At 49.7% G+C, this 19,519-nt stretch overlaps 2 protein-coding genes across 2 annotated transcripts in view; both read right to left on the reverse strand.

Moving 5' to 3' along the window:
* Positions 1-3,165: 3,165 nt before the first annotated feature.
* Positions 3,166-19,519, reverse strand: part of LOC110317369 (solute carrier family 23 member 2-like) — a 36,486-nt gene continuing 20,132 nt past the window's right edge. Inside the window, exons 4-9 of the mRNA XM_021191824.1 lie at positions 15,616-15,775; positions 13,535-13,716; positions 12,666-12,786; positions 11,695-11,851; positions 10,502-10,755; positions 3,166-3,312 (exon numbers count right to left, since the gene is read on the reverse strand). Coding sequence (XP_021047483.1) covers positions 3,166-3,312; positions 10,502-10,755; positions 11,695-11,851; positions 12,666-12,786; positions 13,535-13,716; positions 15,616-15,775 — 1,021 coding nt within the window. The remainder of the gene's footprint in view (positions 3,313-10,501; positions 10,756-11,694; positions 11,852-12,665; positions 12,787-13,534; positions 13,717-15,615; positions 15,776-19,519) is intronic.
* Positions 4,520-5,611, reverse strand: LOC110317370 (solute carrier family 23 member 1-like). The gene is made up of 2 exons (XM_021191825.1): positions 5,432-5,611; positions 4,520-5,337 (listed from the first exon to the last, which is right to left on the reverse strand). The coding sequence occupies exons 1-2, from the start codon at positions 5,529-5,531 to the stop codon at positions 5,102-5,104; spliced, it is 336 nt and encodes a 111-aa protein (XP_021047484.1). The 5' UTR covers positions 5,532-5,611; the 3' UTR covers positions 4,520-5,101.

The following is a 19,519-nucleotide window of genomic DNA, read 5'->3' on the forward strand; positions in this document are numbered from 1 at the left end:
TCCAGGCACCTGGCTTCCAGAACTGTAGTAGCAGCTGCAAGGTGGTCGAGCATTGTTAGAGCAGAAATCATGGGGAAACAAAGAAACAAATCCTCAAGCCCTCTTTTACCAAGAGCAAAAGCACAGGCAAGATGTGCTATGCTCACAATAGTGAGCAACCCAAGCTTCGGTTGCTGTCACAGTGTGACTACGCTACACACCTGCATGGCCTGTGGTCACCACCTTTAGCTTTGGTGAGAAAGAGGAGGGCACCAGGCAAGCTGCCGCTACAACAGTGGGGGAGGGAGGGAGGGAGGGAGGGAGGGAGGGGAAAGGACAGAGTTGGGAAGGAAGGCACTGCCAGGTACTTCCAACCTTTCATTTTGTCTTCTACAGAATTCTACAGAATGGTGCAACCAAGTTTGGTTTTTGTTTTCTTTTGTTTTAATCATACAAATAAAAAATTTTAAATGTTTTAAGTAAGTTTACAATTTCGTGTTCGACCCCATGCAAAGCTTTCAGAGGCTGGATAAAGAGTCTGTGAGGGTTGGGCCCCTCTGCATCTAGTCCTCCTTAGGTTCCCTCCTATGTTCCTGGGGTCTTCCCCACTTCCTTCTCTCCCTTGGAGAACTGATAAATAGATCTCACTCTCCATTTTCTTTCTTTTAAAAACATTTTATTTTATTTATTCGTGTGTGTGTGTGTGTGTGTGTGTGTGTGTCTTACACTCCATCCCTCTCTTTGGTCACTTTGAAGCTGGAAATTCATGTGGTTGTTGAGACAGCATCTCACTATGCAGCCCTGGCTGGCCTGGAAACTGCCATGTAGCCCAGGCTGACCTCAAAGTCAGGGAGATGTCTGCCTCTGCACTGAGATTAAAGGTCTGCACCACCACACCCAGTCTGGACATCCCTGTTTTAAATGGTAAGCCACCTTCCTCCCCCCCCCCAATCTGGCCCCCAGCCATTGTTATTTTGAGCCAGTTCTAAATTGTTTCAGGGGTGGTGTCTATTCTTCTCTCAGAAGGAGCCTCACTGGCAGTTCTAGAAGCCACAGGGTGTGGGCCAAGAAGAGTCCTCAAGGGTGGCCTATTCAAACCCACTGCCTTGTAAGATAGTTTGGATCACACATCCCACGCTTCTGAACTTGTGGATGAACGCTTGCCTCTTCCCCATCGGCTGCAGCGGATGCCTCAAGCTCACACTCTGCCCGTAAGAATCCAGATTTCTTTTTCCTCCTGGAGAAATATTCCTGTGTCCGGATTCCCAGATGCTTCCAGCCATCCTCCCCACCTGGTGGCCTGTCCCCTTCCCAGGGTCACTCAAAGAGTGGGACTCTTAGAAATTCAATGGAGGAGAAAGGAAAGCTGGAGTGAGAAGGGAGAGCATCGAAACCCTCCACAGCACCGCCTCTCAGAGGCACGCTGGCGTCCACGCGGCCCTCCCTTACAGCAGGATGGACAGCACTTGAATCCAAGTGGCTTCCGTGGCTGGCGGTGCCCTCTCCACCTTCTCCTAGTCTAACTCACAAGGGTGCACGCACCCACCCTCTCCCCGCACATGCCCTTTCTGCTCATTTCTGCTCAGTCTGGGCTTCACCAAGCTCTGCCGGGAGTCAGGTCCTCCCACCCACTGCCAAGCAGAGGTAGATGAATGGTAGGGGTGGAGATGCGGAAAGTCCTATTAGAAAAGAAGCAGCCTCTGGACCCAGATGTTCCCCACTCCCACAGCAGACCAGCCCTTCCTTCTTTTGAAAGTGGGTTTGGTCAAGCAAAAAGAGTTCCCGTTGGCTAAAGTGGGGTTGAGAGAGGCGATGGGTCTTTTCCCTGGCTCATATGACTCAGAACCTATCAAAATGTGAAGACCCAAGCCCAATTCCCCCTGGGAAATAGTGTAGGGTTCTGAAGGAGTCCCAGACAGACTGAATGCAGCTGCCCAGGAACCTGAGCCCCTGCTCTGGCAGATGTGGGGGGGTGTGGGGCCAGTAGAGCTTGAGTCCTCTCCTCCTGGAAAGGGGTCTGAGGCCCCGTGACTCCTCAGTGAGTGGAGACTGAAGAGCAGCAGGAAGCTGTGTCAGGACTGTGGGAAGAATGGGGCACAGCAGGGCATGAGTCATCTTAATTCTACCTAGAAGTCTTAGGTCCGATCACGTGTCCTAAAGCTGGACAGGTGCTAGAGGGGATCTGGTGTTCCTTATTGCTTTTCCATGTGAGAACTGAGGGATCCGCTACAGGTTACAGGAAGTGCTGGAAGGCCACAAGGTCTCTGGAGGAAGGGGACCAAAACAACTGTGTTGGTTGCTTCTTTTTGTTTGTTTTTGTTTTCCCGTGTTGAGGTTTGAACCTGGTCCATGCATCTGCTACAAAAGTTCTTGATCACAGAGCTACATCCTTTGTTTTGTTTTGTTTTTTAAAAAGATTTATTTATTTTATGTGTATGAGTGTTTTGCTTACATGTATATCTGTGCACCACATATGTTCCTGGTACAGAGGTCAGAAGAGGGTGTCAGATCCCCTGGAACTGCAGTCGGGGATGGTTGTGAGCCACCATGTGGGTACTGGGAATTGAACCAGGATCCTCAGCAAGAACCAGTGTTCTTAACCACGGAGCCATCTCTCCAGCCATCTCTCCAGCATCCCCAGCTTGCTTTTTACTTTTTTTTATTTTGAGACAGGATCTTGCCAAGTCACCCAGCTAGCCTTAAAGGCTGCCTGGCCTCATCAGCTTTCAATAAACAGCCGGTCCCTGTTCCACAGCATGCCTCTTCCTCCTGAACCACCAGAATATTGTCGAGCATTGTTGAAGAGCAGGCTTCTGTGGAGATCTCTCTCACACACACACACACACACACACACACACACACCATCCACTCCAGAGCCAGGAGACAGCAGAAGGATGCCCTGAGGCCAGCTCCATATTGATTATGCTCTTCATCAATGCTGTGTTGCGTGGCCACCACGGTGCCCAGGTATGGAAGGTTCTGGAAAGGACCCTTGTGTGACTATTTGTGAACAGAGTTCTTTGCATTTGCAGGCCAGAGTTTGGCTATGAGAAGGTGTGTGAGGGTGAGGATTGGGAGGTGGGGGGGGGGGGTCCATTCTCCTGCCTCGGGGTTGAGGTGGAGCTGGAGAAGGCTCGAGTTAGCTAGGACTGAGGATTGGGGGGGGGGGGGGGGGGTCCATTCTCTTCACATCTTGGTTTCTGTAGCACTCCACAGGTGATTTCCAGAGGAGGTCTGGGAGCACAGAGTGAGCTGGCTCACTCCCACCTCGTCTCTGTGGTGGTCTATCCTGGGCCAGAAGGGGAGGATTCGGGTACATGAAGATGTGCAGAACTTGGTGCCAATCCCCCAGGGAAGGCCATAGACCTTTGAGACCTTCGAAGTCTCATCAGAGTCCTCCTGGATTTTACTCCATGCCAAAAGGCCCCTCTCTTCCAGGCTGCCTGAGAAGTGAACAGTGAGAAGTCAAGGCTGGGTTTGGGTTGGGCTCACAGTGCTATGGGGGGGAGGGGGAGCTGGGTACCTGGCAGCACCCATGTGCCCAGCAATGCCCTGCTTTTTCTTCCACTCCTCCTTCAAGATTTGGCGGGAACCACAGATTCCCCTCTGCTCATTAGGCAATCTCAGAGCCCCTAGTCATGTGGTACCCAGGCTCAGGCTCAACCACGGGACCCCAGAGCTTTCCCCAGCTCCCAAGAGCAGACCTGTCCATGTGTGTTTGTGGAATGCAGGTGCACTTTATGTGTGGTGGAGAGGATAATGTGGCAAACAGAAAGCATGAAGCAGGTGCAGGCACGGAAGTCTCTCGAAGAGGTCCCAAGGGGAAGGACACAGAAGAGAGAGGTGTGTGTGTATGGATGTTTGTCCAGAGGCTGAGATGGAATTTCCACACTCTTCACCATTAGTGCCCCTCCCAGTCCCTGCACCATCAAACAGCTCATCCCAGGCCTCATTAACACCCCCTGTTTGTCTGTTTCCTCTATTAGCCTGTAGGTTTCTGGGAGGAAGAGAAATGTCTCACTTCTCTTTATATTCTAGTGAGTAGCACTTGTTACATACATAGTAGACAGTTAGAAATAAGGATGTTTGAATGGATGGATGGATGTTGGATGGATATGTGTGTGGTTTTCCCACCAAATCAATTGTATTATAGGTTTAAGAAAGCCAAGGGGTGATGGTTTATATATACTTGGCTCAGGGAGGTTCATATATGCTTGGCACTATTAGGAGGTGTGGCCCTGTTGGAGTAGAAGTGTCACTGTGGGTGTGGGCTTAAGACCCTCATCCTAGCTTCCTGGAAGTCAGTCCTCTACTAGCAGCCTTCAGATGAAGATGTAGAACTCTCAGCTCTGCCTGCACCATGCCTGCCTGGATGCTACCATGTTCCCACCTTGATGATTATGGACTGAACCTCTGAACCTGCAAGCCAGCCCCAATGAAATGTTGCCCTTTATAAGACTTGCCTTGGACATAGTGTCAGCTCACAGCAGTAAAACCCTAACTAAGACGCAAGGTTATTTCTTTTTCCTTTTGTGTCTGATGTCTAGTCCACTTTAGGGCCTTTCTATGACTAAACTGTATCCCTTGAAAAGTCGTAGATTAACAGCCTAATCCTGGGGTGTCAGTATTTGCCAATATTTAAAGAGGTAAAGACATTACAAGGAGTCTGTTGTTAGAGGCCTCCAGTCTGTCTGTCTGTTTGTTTCTTTTGAAATAAAGTCTTATGTATCCTGGGCTTGCATGGAACTCACTATGAAGTTGGAGATGACCGGGGACTCTCCCTTCTCCTGCCTCCACCTGCCCAGCACTGGGACCCCAGGCGGGCATCCCTGCAAGTAGCTTATACATTGGAAGCTAGAGCTGTGCATGCAGGCAAGCCTCCACAGACTGAGCTACATCCCACCCCAGTCCCGTCTCCTTCACACAAAAGGAGATGGTGAAACAGAGAGACTACAGGGATGTGCCAGCCCAAAGCAAAAGCAACGTGAGGACCCTCGCTGCAAGCCAAGAAGGGTCCTAGGAAGAACCAACCTGCCTCAGAATTCCAGCCCCAGGGGACTGAGAGAAGGCTGTTTTTCGCTCACCCTATTCTGTCACGTTCTTCTGCAGCAGCTCAAGCTGACTAAAGTAGGCCAGGCCTTATCCTGACTCCAGACCCAGGGCTCATGCAGGGTGTGTTGTGAACAGCCTGACAGAAGCTCCAACGGCCCTGACCCTGCTCAGATGTCCACAAGCCCAGCAACGGGGTACCTACAGCCTTACCAGGGATGGTGTTGTCCAAGAAGAAGCCCAGAAAGCCACCAACAAACATGCCTGTGGTCAGGAGTACCTGGATGACCTGATCCAGCTGGAGAATCCCTGGAATGCGACAAAAGTGAGACAGTTCGAGGGGACCAAGGGCCACCCTGCTTCATACCTGGAGCAGTGACAGGCCAGAGGAGTCAGCACTCACCTGTCTGCAGCTTCTCAGGGTTCTTGTTCACCCAGTTGGGGATGGCGAGCCCACAGTAGATGGAGAAGCCAAACACGAAGAGGTTCCTGGATGAATTCATATCCACATACTGTGGGAGAAAGGACGCCGGAGTTCATCAGGGCCCTAGACACCTTTACGCATGTGCATAAGGCCGGCTTTGATGGTTAGCATGCAGTTGTCTGTTTCTTTCTTGTATTTGGGGGGCAGGGGAGGGTCAGTGTGGCTCCTAGGACCACACCCTCCTCTTCCTCGGCTCCTCCCCCTTTTCCGCCCTCTTCTTCTCCTCTCCTGTCCCTCCTCCCACGAAGCCCCACCCCCACGCAGCTCCTCTCAGGGTGGGCAGCACTGATGTTCACTGAGGTGCCTCACCTGCAAGTTGGAGATCCCCACAGCGCTGATGATCCCGAACATGACAAGGAACATGCCGCCAATCACGGGGGTAGGGATGGTGGCGAACGCCGCGCCGATCTTCCCAAACATGCCCATGATGAGCAGCACACAGCCCGCGGCGATGATCACCATCCTGCTCCCGACCTGCACACCCAGAGAGGAGACATAGGAGCACCAGGCCAAGTAGATGCCCTGGAAATCTGCGCCTGCATCCTTCACACTACTGTAGTGAACCTGAGAAGCAGTGCCATCTGCTGTTCCCTGGCTCCCACACTGGGCTAGAGAGAGGCGGAACTCGGTCCTGACCTCATCTCTCTGTTCTGGCTCCCTCACATCTATTGGGCATATTACTTACATCTCTGAAAGTCAGCCTCCACATCTACCATGTGAGATCCGGCACACCACATAAGGCAATGCATTAAGGCTTATGAATATTTGGAATAATATGTGTTAAGCACATGGAACACTCAATAGAAAGGACATTTTTTTTTTTTTTTTGCGGGGGTGGGTGGGGTGGGGCAGAGGTACAAGGGTCTACTGCAGCATTTACACCTCTGTGTGTTCCTTATGCTTGGTCCACTAAGAACGAGTTTCTACTTCGTACCATGTCACACACTCCTCCAAAGACATGAATCGCACTACAACTTCCCACACTTATCCCTCGTCCATATCACTATGCAAAGATACACATCACTGGATACAGGAAAGGCCAGGGCAGGAAGGAAGTGCCGAGGGGCCCTTCTGTGCATCCCTGATTCTGTAGAAGAGAATACTGAAGTCCAGAGGAAAGAGCGGAGCCCCACACAAAGCCAGGGTCTCCTGCATTTGGCAGAGTCATCAGCCCTCTGGGTTTTACTCTCAGTAGTGACACAGTGCCTGCCTCAATTCCTGTGTCATCTGGTGTTTTGTAAATGGAGCATCTAATGTCCCAGCAGGAGGGACAGTCGTGGGACAGTAGGCACTGAGGGATGCTCTATGGTGGTTGGCTAGTCTGACCAATCAGGAGAATTCCACCCGTATACAAGGACAGAAGGGGCAAGAGACAGCCATGTACACAAAGATTTGGTGGGAGAATATTCTGGAGAGAAAGTGGTTCCTGTGAGCTCTACTATGGGAAAAGTGATTTTAAAGCACAAGGAAAATCAGTGCGCCTGGGCTGTAGTGCCCGGAGAGTGGAGGGAATCCGGGGCAAGGGACAGGCTCCAGCCCACAGGGCCCTGGGAGCTTGGGAGCGGGCAGAAACAAAATGTGCCACAGTCGTACAGTGTGGCATTATTAGGTCCCTAAGGAGAGCATTTCTGATACCTGGTGCAACATGCAGATGAGGTTTGTGGTGATTAAAACATTTTTAAAAGCCCCCATAGGCTCATGCTTGGTTCCCTACTGGTAGTGCTGTCTGGAAAAGTTATAGAACATTTAGGAGTCTGCGTCTTCTGTGGATGGGCGGGCTTTTATAGCCTTCTGGTCCTTCCTGAGCCTGTTCTTTCTCTCTCTCTCTCTCTCTCTCTCTCTCTCTCTCTCTCTCTCCTTCTCTGCCTCCCTCCCTCTCCCACCATGCCATGCCTTCCTGGTCATGAGGGCAATATCCCTTTGGAGCTATAAGTTAAAATAAACCCCTTCTCCCTCAGATTGCTTCTAGCCCTGGTATTTTATCACAGCAATGAAAGGTAACTGACAGAAGTCTTGAGGGCTGTGTGCTAGGAGACACAAGCCAGCCAGTCATGAAAAGTCACATAACACATCTCCATCCACAGGACGTCTCCAGGGGACCCAAATCCATGGAGACAGGGAGCTCAAAAGGTTGCCAGGCTCTGGGGAAAGGAAGAGCTGGGGGTGTGAGGATCAGAGAAGAGAATTGGGGACAGGGAGCAGGAAATAGGGGAAGAGAAGAGGAACGAGGAAGTGGGTTGAGGAAAGCCAAGGGCTGCAGTACAATGTCAGCATGCTTAACACTCCAGCACTGAGGAGGCTGAGATAGAAGGTACAGACATTTGAGGCTAGCCTGGGCTACATGACGAAATCCTTCATCAAAACTATGGAGGGGAATAATGTCAAAGTGTATTATATATGCATGAAATTGCATTAAGATATATATGGTTACACTAACCATTTAGAAATGGTTATAATGGTAATTTTCATGTTTTTAAAAATTTTTACTACAGTAAAAATAAAAACAAGAGAAATGTTCACTCCTTCACCGGAGGGTTTTAAAGCAAGGTAGTGACGAGATATGACTCCCAGTCTCAAAGCTTCCACCAGAACAGCCATTTCCTTACAACTACTCAGCAGATTTCCTCAGCAAGCAATTGTTACAGCCTATGTGAACTTTGATTTCTCCTTTGACTGTGTGGAGGTCATGTAACATGCAAACCTATCCCATACATTGTCTCCAGTTTCTTGCCAGAATTTTTTTTTGGGGGGGGGCAGGGGCAGGTGGCAGGGTGGGGATTGAGAATGGGTTTTTCCCACAGTGAGAAAATATTTTTAAAGGTATTTCGGTGTTAGCTAAAGTCCACTAATGCAGTAACCAGTGACCAGATTACAAATGTTCTTACTCTTCACTTTCCATACTAAGAATCATCAGAAATGCTTTGCTTTGTTTAATGCCTTTGCAGTTGACTGTGGGACTGCAGGTACAACAGGTGGGTCTGTCAGGTCCAGCCTGTTGTGCCAAAGGTCTCATGAGGAGTGCCATGCCCAATCCCATCACCGCAAGAGCTTGTCACAGAGACTGGGTCTCTGTTGGCCTCAGAACTGACGTCTTGGCAGGCGGCTGTGACTTCCTAGCGAAGTGACAGGAGCTTTGTGGCCTTCAGCCTGATCTCTCCCTAACGCCCCACAGAGATCCACATGCACACACACATACACACATACTCACACACATGCACACACAGAGTCACATGCACACACATTCACACACACATTTACTACACACACACACAGACACACACACACATGTATGTGCACACACACACACACACACACACACACACACACACACACCCATTGTTGCAATGCCTAAAAAGGCCACAGGGGGGAGTGTGAACCGTAAAAGCAAGTGGTCTTTGCACCTGTACTCTCTTCAGTTGATCTAACCTCTTATTGATTCAGTTTGTCCTGCTCCTGTGGGTCTTTATTTCCTGCTTTTTCATTTCTCTTAAAAGGCCCCAGCCTAGAAACTATGCTCACAGAAATTTGTTTTGTTGATGGAATGTAATTTTCTGTTCTTCACAGGATGTGTTCCCTTTAACAGGAAGGAAACTTGCTGCTTCAAGTTTGTACCCCTGGCTGCTACATTTGTGGTGCGCTCACAGCCTGGATGAAGGGCTCTGGAAGCCTTGGGAGAGCATCCGACTCTCTAGGCTCGTGGAGAACGGCAGTGAAGGTGGTTGGGGATTGCTTGTGGATTTCAGCTCCAGCAGTAGCACGGGTCACTTGGGGTTTGGGAGCAGAAGGCACAATTCCTCCAGGATGCACACTGGAGCCATGGAGGGAGGGAGCCACAAGACACTGCAACCTGGGATAATGAAAAGCCATCTTTCCTGAACTCTCTAGGAGGAAGTGGTGTGGGGGTGTGGGGGTGTGGAATAGATGTTATGCAGGGACTAGTCAGAACTGGGCTCTAGAAACCAGGCAGTCAAGTTATGGGTGGAGTGAAGATGTGCAAGATCCTGCTAAGAGAGAATGTGAGGCCCTACTGTACAGGGACAGTCAGTCTGTGTCACCAGGAAGGGAGCCAAGAGGGACAGGCAGGGAGCCCTATAGAGAAAGAAGAGCCCAGTGGAACATCTCAGGACAGCTACAAGTTAAAGATGACATGAGTGGTAGAGTGGGTTCCCTCAGACAGGGACTCCAGAAGAATGTGTGTGTTTCATAGGTCTCTGGCTGTCAGGGCCCTGGGGACCTGAGGTAGATCTGTCTAGGGACAGCTGAATATTCAGGACCGGGCTAAAGGCAATGACTGTCCCACCACAATTAAAGAAGGCCACATATTGACATTAGGGTCATGACCCCTGGAGAGAGAGCCCATTTTGAGCCCCTAGGCTAGTCATCCTCACCCTTTCTATCACTTCCACCCTTTAGCACAGTCCCTCGTGTTGTGGTAACCCCCAATCATAAAATTATTTCATTGCTACTTCATAACTGTAGTTCTGCTACTGTTATGGATTTTAATGTAAGTATGCAATATACAGGGTATCTGATGTGTGACCCCGAAGGGAAGCCATCATGTGTTGGTGGCATCTGTGGCTTTGCTGAGTCCCTGTAGGAAGGCCATACGTATTCATATATAGCCTTGCCATGCTTGGCAAGGGGACTTTGCAGAGGCGCCTGAGCTGGAAATGGTGAGCTAGGGGTGGTCTCCTGGCTCACACTGGTAGTTCAGCATAACTCTGTATGTCTCTGTGAGGAGATAATGTTTCACATCTGTGACAGGGGAATGTGGAAGAAGGAGCCACAGTCTAGGGACAAGACAGCCTGTAGAAAAGGCCTGCCCTGAGGAATGTTTCTTTAGCTCCCATACAGTTCCCATCCTTCCGACGGCCAAATCAGCAGGATGATATTTATCTAAACCCAGCCTTTGTGAGCTGTCACAGCTGCAACCGGAAACTAGTTTGCAGGAACCCAGCCCCGCCCCAGGAACCCCATCAGCAGTCTTACCCTGGTGATGCCCAGTGCCCCGACGTTCTCGCTGTAGGACGTGGTACCATTCCCGGTCCCCCAGGCCCCTGCCAGCAGGCAGCCAAGACCCTCAATGCCAATGCCACGGTTGATGGCGTGCTTCGGAGGGGGCGGGGCCCCAACCAGCCGAGCACAGGCGTGATAATCACCCACCGACTCCACCATGGAAGAGATCACTCCAGCAATGATTCCAAAGACTCCAGCCAGGCTGATGGTGGGGAGGCCCCACTGCCCTGTCAAGGGAACACAAGGGGAATGTCTGGGCGGAGGAAGCCGTTAGACCCTGTCATTTCTTTGCCAGAAGGGTCCCTAGAAGCTTATCGAGTCTGGGAAAGCTCTCAGCTATCCAGAGGCCTTTGCAGCTTCTGCCCTGCCTTTCCACGCTGAGGGTAGAACTGGCGCCTCCTTCAAAGGATGCCTTGAGGTTGTTGGAAGGTAAAGTCTCTACTAGAAACACACATCCATGAACCAGGCTGGCCCATCCTCCAGCCCTGGTTACTTTCCTATACTTCAGGGTGGGACCAGAAGTAGACTAAAGGAAGCTCTGATCGCCTCCAAAATATTCTAATTCAGCCTTAAGCCCACCAGGACCTATCAAGAGCCCCAAATATCTGCCTGGAGGTCAAGATGGCCTCTCTTGCATCTTCTCTCTCATACCCCAAGGCCAAGGGGTCCAAAACCAGGGGGTTCTGGGTAACATGGAGGAAGGTACGGACCTTATGCTAGTTCTGGGAAAACTCTTGGAATAATGGCATTTGATCTACTGTTCCCAAGGGCTTTTTAGAACACCTACGGCTTAGTGGGTAATGAACATAATCCCAGCTTCTCAAGAGGATGGGGCAGGAGGACCACAGGTTTCAGGCTGGCCTGGGCTGTGGAGTGAATTCAAGGACAGCTTGAGCAAAAAAGATAGCGGAGGCTTTATCTCAGAGATGTAGCAAGTGTGGGACAGACGTGGGACCTGGGCTCGTTTTCCTGGGCTCGTACACCGTAGAACAGCCTGGAACTTCTCTTACCCTGTGCTCTTAGGGTTTATATATGCTCTCCCCAGAACCCATCTTTCCTTGTAATCTGTCCCCAACCCTTCCAACACTCCATCCAGTGCCTTGCATCCCACAGATAGTCCCAGGAAGCCCGTGTCCCAGATCATAAGGACATCCATTTCTCCTCACCTGGGTAAGGGAAGCGGAACCAGGGGGCCTGGCTCAGGACGCTGCCTTTGGTATCTGTACGGGCCATGTATCCATATGCCGTGGGGGACTCGGGGAGGGTGTTGGTGACAGTGAGCACGAAGCAAAAGAGCCACGAGAGGCACAGAGCTAGCAGCACCTGCCAAAGGGAGATGCCCTTCACACTCTGCCTGCTCCACCCCTTCCTCTAGATGGGGGGAGAAGAGGGGGAAGGGGGAGCTCTGAGACCGAGGTGCTGGTTACTGACTTTGCTACTGACAATGGGAATCTGCTGTGTCCATGGGTAAATTAGCACATTAAGGGAGCAGACCGGAAACAGAGACAGAAAATATTCTATGGAAAGAAACCTTGGGCAGAGTGGGACAGAATGATGTTGGGCCCAGCCTGTGACACAAGGATCACAATCTGGCTCTCACACTTGTCTTCATCCGTGCCAAGAATTAGACCTGATCCTCTAACAGAGCCTGAAACGAAGTGGAATCCCAGAACACTTTGCGAATTCTCCTACTGGGAGAGCATTGTGAAATATGAAGCTGTTCCTTCTGGGGGTCAGAGAGAAACATGTGGTAGTATCTTTCTAGAAAGCTCTGGAAAAGGAGGTCATCATAGGTGAAGCTGTCTTCTAAGCACTTGGCTATGAGGACAGCCAGGAGCTAAGGCTGTCTGTCCCATAACCAGTTCTCAGTGTAGGGACCTGAGATGGCACACCACCAACCACTAGGAGGTGTGACAGCACACACAAGACATACACAGACACACACAAACAGACACACACACACACACACACACACACGCACACGTGCGCACACACACACACGCACGCGCGCACACACACCCCAGCCTCCAGAGAGGAGAGAGCATCGGTTTTGGAGCTAGCGAGGCATAGTGAGCGTTCCCTACCGGCTCCAGGTGAGCCAACCTGGAGTGGAAAGTGGGTGAGTGGCGGTTCTTACAGGGAAGACCTGAAACAGGTTGAACTTGGCGATGTGATACTTCTTCCTTCTTCCATAAACCGGCACAGGAACCATGACGTTTTTGAGGTACTGAGAAAAGAGCACGATGAGGGAGATGGTCCTGGAACAGAAACAGATGGCCACGCCTACTTTGCTGGGCTGGGATCCTCATGGCAGGTTCGCAAGGTACCCCAAGGAATGGCCAGGAGGCTGAGCCATCACGTGCCAGTGGCAGCAGTGACTTTGCTGAGTCCCTGTGGAAAGTACTGGCAAGAGTCCTGCCATCCCTCGAGAGTGGTTGAGCCCCGGTGGGAGACGCTGTTGGCTGAAGGGAAATAACGACCCAGTGGACTATCACTTCCGGGAGACGGAGAGAAATGAACTGCGGCAGCCGGATCAAGCTAGCATCACTGAGTCCAGAGTCAGAGATGTCTCCCAGGCATCCCTGGTGCCCGAGCCCTGCACATACACAGCATCCTCTGACTCACAGCTGACTCCCACCCAGTATTGCAGGTTGTTAGACCTCAGCCTTCTCTCATAGACTACAACAAGCTTGCAAGGTGGGACCGTTCTCTGTATCCTTCTCATCTCACTGAAATCCTAGCTGGCAGGGGACCGGTAGAGTCAAGTTTTCATAAACACCACATGTTCTTATATACTGTTGTGATGAACAGGCTGTCGGTGTGAATCAGTAAGAGTAAAACATCTAATAGTAACAATAAAATTTAAGTATCAACTGTGATGCTTTTCAAGGTATGATAATGCCCATGGATATATTTATAAGCCACGAGGGTTTACCAATATCCTGGACTCTGTAAGTGTTTACCAAACAGGACTGAGATGGCCTGCCTTTCTCAGAGAATACTTACAGGGCAGAAATCCCCCAGTGGATCCCAGCATCACTGCCGGCAGAATCAAAGAGAGGCAGGGCCACAAGGGTAATGGTTGGCGCGATGGTCAAGGGGCCGATGAAGCGCATGAGGAAGCCGATGAGGCCCGAGAAACCCACCAGTATCTGGACACAGGAAGCTACCATGATAGCGCCCTGCAGCTGGAGGAAAGATGTGGGCCTCAGTAGGGGCTGGGCCACCCCACACTGCCCAACCTGATTATACCTGGGGATTCCCCGGGCAGTACAGAGGCCAAGATGGACCATAAATTGGAACTTCATTTGCAGGAGATGAAATTGGAATTTCATGTCATTTTGATGGGTCAGAGTATTTGACTCCTCTTTCTGTGTCTTTCAAAATTACCACTGAAAGTATAAAACCATTCTTAGCGTGTGGGCTGTTGAGGAGCCACGAACAGGCCAGGTTTGGGTGTGTGCTGCCCTATCTGCTGAGTTGAATGAGTCGTTCTCCCTTTTTGCTTTAACGGTGTGGATGGAAACTCCTATTTTCAAATATTTTATTTTAGTTTGAGACGGGGTCTCGTGTGCAGGCATTTCACATGTTAGCAATCTGAACTCATGTGTCCACACTTGCATTTCACCCACCAAGCCGCCCAGCTGTTTCCTAGTCCCGCTTCTCTCTTACCATTCTTACCGGCCTTTGTACTTGGTGTTACCGGTTCGTCTCGGGTGTCTAGCTGTGGGCTGATGTTTAGCTAGCCCACTGAGGACTTCTGTGCTTTTCTTCAGTCTGTGTATTCCCCAACTCTAAACTAATCATCTTTTCCTCTCTTTAATATTGCTGTTTCTCTGTTTCCTCCACCACCTTCCTGAGTTCCTATTAGATGGATTTCCCTTCTAGCCCCACATTATGTCACCTCAATTTCAGGCTTTCTGCTCCCTACAGTCACAGCCACCTTCTCCCTGCTGACCCTTCACCTCTGAACCTCCTCTCGGCTGTGTCTAGATTCTTTTTATCCATTAAGCTCACTTTAAAACAGCATTTGAAACATCATTTTATGTGTCGGCACTGAGTGGACTGGGGGTCCATGTGCCATGACACTGGACGGGAAAGTTATTACTGGTCACCAATTCTGTCTCCTACATCCCTGCTCCTGCCACTATTTCTTTAAAAATAAAATCCCTGTTTACTTTTCTTTGACAGTGCCTTCAAGCTCAGCTTTCCTGTGGCTGTTTCCACCGGTGGCTGGCCCTGAGCTGCGCAGTCAGCAACCGTCTGTGGCTTCAGGACGCGCATGCGCGCGCGCACACACACACACACACACACCCTGGGCTACCAGAACCCAGCCCTAGGCCCTGTGTTATCCAGTAGGACTCGTAGACTTTCTGTGAATGTCCAAGAAGGAAAACATTTTAGATTGTGAGCACCACCTGTGGTTTCTGCCTCATTAGTACATTTTTTTCCCAAACAACCTTTTTGGAATAGAAAAGACATTCTTTGTCCATGGCAANAAAAAAAAAAAAAAAAAATGGGCCATAGAAGCTGGAGAAATGGCTCAGTGGTTAGGGGCACTTGCTGTTCTCATAAAGGACCTGGATTTATTTCCTAGCACCTACAGGCTGGCTAGCAATCACCTCTAACTCTAGTTCCAGGGGGATCTGAAGCCCTCTTCTGGCCTATGAGGTCACTACATGCATGTGGTGTGCATACATACATACATGCAGGGAAAACACTCATACACATAAAAATAAAAAATAAAACAGGCCATAAGTGAGATCTGGTCCAAGACGCGAATTTGCTGACTCCTGATATAGGGCTCCCTGCATGTCACAAGTACACAAAAACCAATGCACAAAGTAAGTATGAATGTCACTTGCACTCTGCCTCCTGAACACATAAGAGTGGTGTCGAGCCCTGTCTATCCTCTGGTCCTGTGGTCTCCATCCATGCACACTCACACCACTGGAATGCCGGCTCCCACAGTGCCCTACATTGACCCTTGTCTGTGTCCATGGGATAAGTAAACCATCTCCCTTACAGGGAGTTGGATAATAAATGTTGAGCAAGTGCACAAACTCCGCAGCCAGCTCTCCCGTTACCTCTCGGATCCTCTTCTGCCACTCCTCAATGAATTCAGGAGAGCTGGTGTTCACCTGGCTGGCATTGAGAGTCCACTCTGGGCATTTCCAGGCAGGAAGAGAGAGCATGGCCAGAGAGGGAGCCACAAAGGCAAAGGTCCCTCCTTGAAGAATGGGCAGCCTAAAGGAGGGACGAAGATGTGGTTACCACCAAGATCCTCCCACACTAGCCTGTCCCAAACCCCAAGGTGCTTTTAAACCCAGTCCCAAGCTCAGTGACAACACATGGTCCCTGCTCCTTCAGTTGCAGGGAATTCCTGCTGAGTTCCAAGGCAAGGCCACGAAGCCTGTGTGACTCTGGACAGTTCCGCAGCAGTGGTCAGGGAAAAGACACCCCGTCCCGGGGTCAGGCTCTGAGGCCTGCGTGAAGGCAGCGTGGAACCTGGAGAATACAGTAGGTACCACTCTCCACCTCAGGCCTGGAGCATCCTCCCTCACCCCAGCACAGTTCACACCACGCAGTTCTCCATCTCCTGTCCCCAACAAGTTGTTTCCACACTGTTGAGAGTTGTGCAGCGTCAGACCAGAGTGGCTGGATGCCTTTGTGCGCCTATGAGCCAAGGGCAATCTCGGGCCTCTGCCCTCAGGTTCCTTCTCACACCAGGCTTGAGGGTTGGTCTCCTATGCGTCACCTCCAGACGACCCTCTGATGCCTAGGAGCTTCTTCCTCTATCCTCTGGGATGGCTAGCAGGGCTTCCCCAGACTGCACAGGGCCTGTGCAGTACGTAAGCCGCCTCTGATAGCTTGTTCCACAGCAGGCCAGGTTCACCCACCTCCTCACCATCTCCGGACAATAGAATTTGGGTGTATAGAGGACTCTGCCATCTTGAATACAGCTGACACTGTAACCTTCTGAATCTAGGCACTCGTTGCTGGGGCGGGGGGCGGGGGGCGGGGGCAGTACAGGTTTGAGGGATGCATAGGTACATGTCTGCATACGTGGACCATCCTGAGTGTGGGTCATTAGGTACTATCTACATTATTATTTCTTTAACCACCTGTCTGTCTCATCAGCTCTGGCATTACAAGTTCACATCACCACAGCTGGGTTTTGGTTGGTTGGTTGGCTGGTTGGTTGGTTGGGTGTTTGTTTGTTTTTGTTGTTTTGTGGGTTCTGAAAATCAGTTCTGTGTCCTGCAAAGCAAACAGAGTCACTATTCATCTTTGAGCCCACGTTGGGTCAACATGCAGCTGAAGTGTAGACACAAAAATCTAGCCATCAAGTTCCAAAATAAAATAGATCACAGGGTGCAGAGAGAGTTGGAACATGCAGATGGTATTGTGTTGCTATATGTACATGAATGTAGGTGTGCGGCTGTCTTCCTTTGAGAATCCTAAGGCTAATGTCCCTGACCGTGGGGGCAGAAAGGAGAAAGCATGGTCCATGTTGTTGCATAGAAGGTAAGCACAGAACACATGATACAAGATACAGAGCTCCCAGTTCACCATTCAGCCATAATTCCACACATCTGATTCATCCATCAAATGCTCACCGAGGGCTTGCCATGTGGCAGGCATAAGGTCCTGGGGTCAGAGCTAGGACGGAGAGATAACACCCACTTGTACAGTCATCACCCTTATCCACAGTTTTCTTCTCCATGGTTTCATACATGAAGTCACATGTACTCTGACAACATTAGCATTTATCTTGAGTCTTTCAAAAGAGATCATCATCATGATAAGGTATCATAATTATTATTATAGTCATGTTTTGTTATTGGTCATTGAATTAATCACCTACCAATGTCCATTCATGAATCAAGTTCTATTACTGGTACATATGTACAGGAGAGAACGTAGCATCGCAGGGCTCAGCATTAAGAGCAATTCCAAGGGTCCACTGGGGTTTTGTAACTCGTCCCTTCAGACAAAGGGGGACCAGCTCTACTCTCGATGCCATTTCTCTGGCAGGGCTACTCATGAAGCCCTGACCCCACAGAGTGACAATTCTTAATAACTTGCCCTCTCTGGTCACTATAAATACTCTGATTACACTTACAAACTGCAAAAGCTTGCAGACAGTTTTGGGTTTCTTCTCATTTTGCAGGTATGTAATAAGGCTTTTATAAATACTCATTGGTGTTTCATCAGGCCATTGAAGACGTGCATTTGTTCATGTGCTTCTATGGCCAGCCACTTTTACTATCTATAAACTCACTGCAGAATTTTGCTATTGACAAAATCCAGTTCTAACAATTCTTGCCTAAAGATGGGGAACTTATTTTTTTGTTTTATGTTTTATTTGTTTGTGTGTACGCACACATGTGTGTGGGAGCCAGGTAATGACCATCAGAAGGCAACTCTCTTCTTCTACCATTGTGGGTCTGGGAATCAAACCCAGGCCATCAGCCTTGGTGATCCAGCATCTCTACTCACTGAGCCACGTTGCTGGGCCTCATTTTCATTTTTAAAAAGTGTTTTCTAAGTTGGGACGATAGCACCTGCTGCTCTTCCAGGGCACCCAAATTTAGTTTCCACACACATGTAGGGCAGTTCACGCTACCTAGTCTCCATCCACTCTCAGGCAGTGCTGGTGTTTGTGAGCTAACACAGATGTGCTTCTCTGTGCCTGTTGCCTGAGGTACCACAATGCGTGTTAGGTGGAGGGGCTCACTTTTATTGGCTCCACTAATTCATTTCGAAACATATCTTACTGGTGTTATTATGGGGTCTACTTCAGGTCTCTGGGCCGACTCTTCACTTCGTTCCTGCTTTGTTAGATTTGATTAACTGGGCATGCTCTCTGGGGTCCCTGACAAGCTGCTGTCTACTAATTTTTACCTGTTTGCTTACAATTCATCCTGTTCCAAACAGGAGTCAGGGGTCATGTCAATGTGCTACGACACAGCAAGGACTCACCACAGTATATTTAGTCCCTCCAGTTTCACTCCCATTTTCCACTCCATTCCAATTCAAATAATCATCACAGGGAGAGTGGTCCAGGCTCAGATGGGTGGGGTTGGTACAAATCTCCGTTGCTACCATTACGACTCCCCATAGAAAACACAGGCAGACTTGCTCTGCGCGCTCTGCTCTCCTCTTCCCTCCACTACATGGGTGTGTAGTGTATGGTATGTGTACATGTTTTTGAATGTGCATGCCTATATGTGTGTATACCTGTGGAAGCCTCTGTGGGTACTGCACACATGTAGACATGCATGCATGCAAAACACCCATAAAAATAAAATAAAGCCGGGCAGTGGTGGTGCATGCTTTTAATCCCAGCACTTGGGAGGCAGAGGCAGGCAGATTTCAAAGTTCGAGGCCAGCCTGGTCTACAGAGTGAGTTCTAGGACAGCCAGGGCTACACAGAGAAACTCTGTCTTAAAAAAACAAAATAAAATGAAAACAAATTCTTTAAAGGATGGAGGATCTTTAAGATACCATTTTCCCACCTTAATTTGAAAAATAAAAAAATAAACTTGTCTTTATAACAGATAATGGAGACAACCTGGATTTTAGCCTCTACCCTTCCAAGGGTTTAATTTACCTCTCACACAGCTAAATTAACATATGTTCACAACTTTGCCTAATGGGGAAGAAACTCTCTCCTCTGGGTTGGCCAAACTGTAGCTAACTTAAATTTCCTCCATCAAATTCTGTTCCCTAGTTCCTTTGGCATACAGGGGGCTGAGGTGGTGGTCTGTGACCCTAAGTAGCCAGAATCCTGGCATGGAATCCTTCATGCCGGAAACATGGATACAAGTGTGCTTCTGTCCCCAGAGGCCCCTCCTCACTCCAACCTCAACTGTGTAGCAGAGGGTGACCTTGAACTACTGATCCCCCTGCCTCTACTTCTTCAGTGTTGGAGTTACAGGTACGCACTGAAGGATTGAACCTAGGGCTCCCAGAATGCCATACAGG

The sequence above is a fragment of the Mus pahari genome, chromosome 2, assembly GCF_900095145.1.
Source record: "Mus pahari chromosome 2, PAHARI_EIJ_v1.1, whole genome shotgun sequence".
NCBI classification, from domain to species: Eukaryota; Metazoa; Chordata; class Mammalia; order Rodentia; family Muridae; genus Mus; species Mus pahari.

Excerpts from the sequence above, each read along its gene's own strand:
- LOC110317370 (XM_021191825.1), bottom strand. The coding sequence starts at position 5,531 with ATGAATTCATCCAGGAACCTCTTCGTGTTTGGCTTCTCCATCTACTGT. Across the intron at positions 5,338-5,431 it reads CCCTGAGAAGCTGCAGACAG|GGATTCTCCAGCTGGATCAG; the intron begins GTGAGTGCTGAC and ends GTCGCATTCCAG.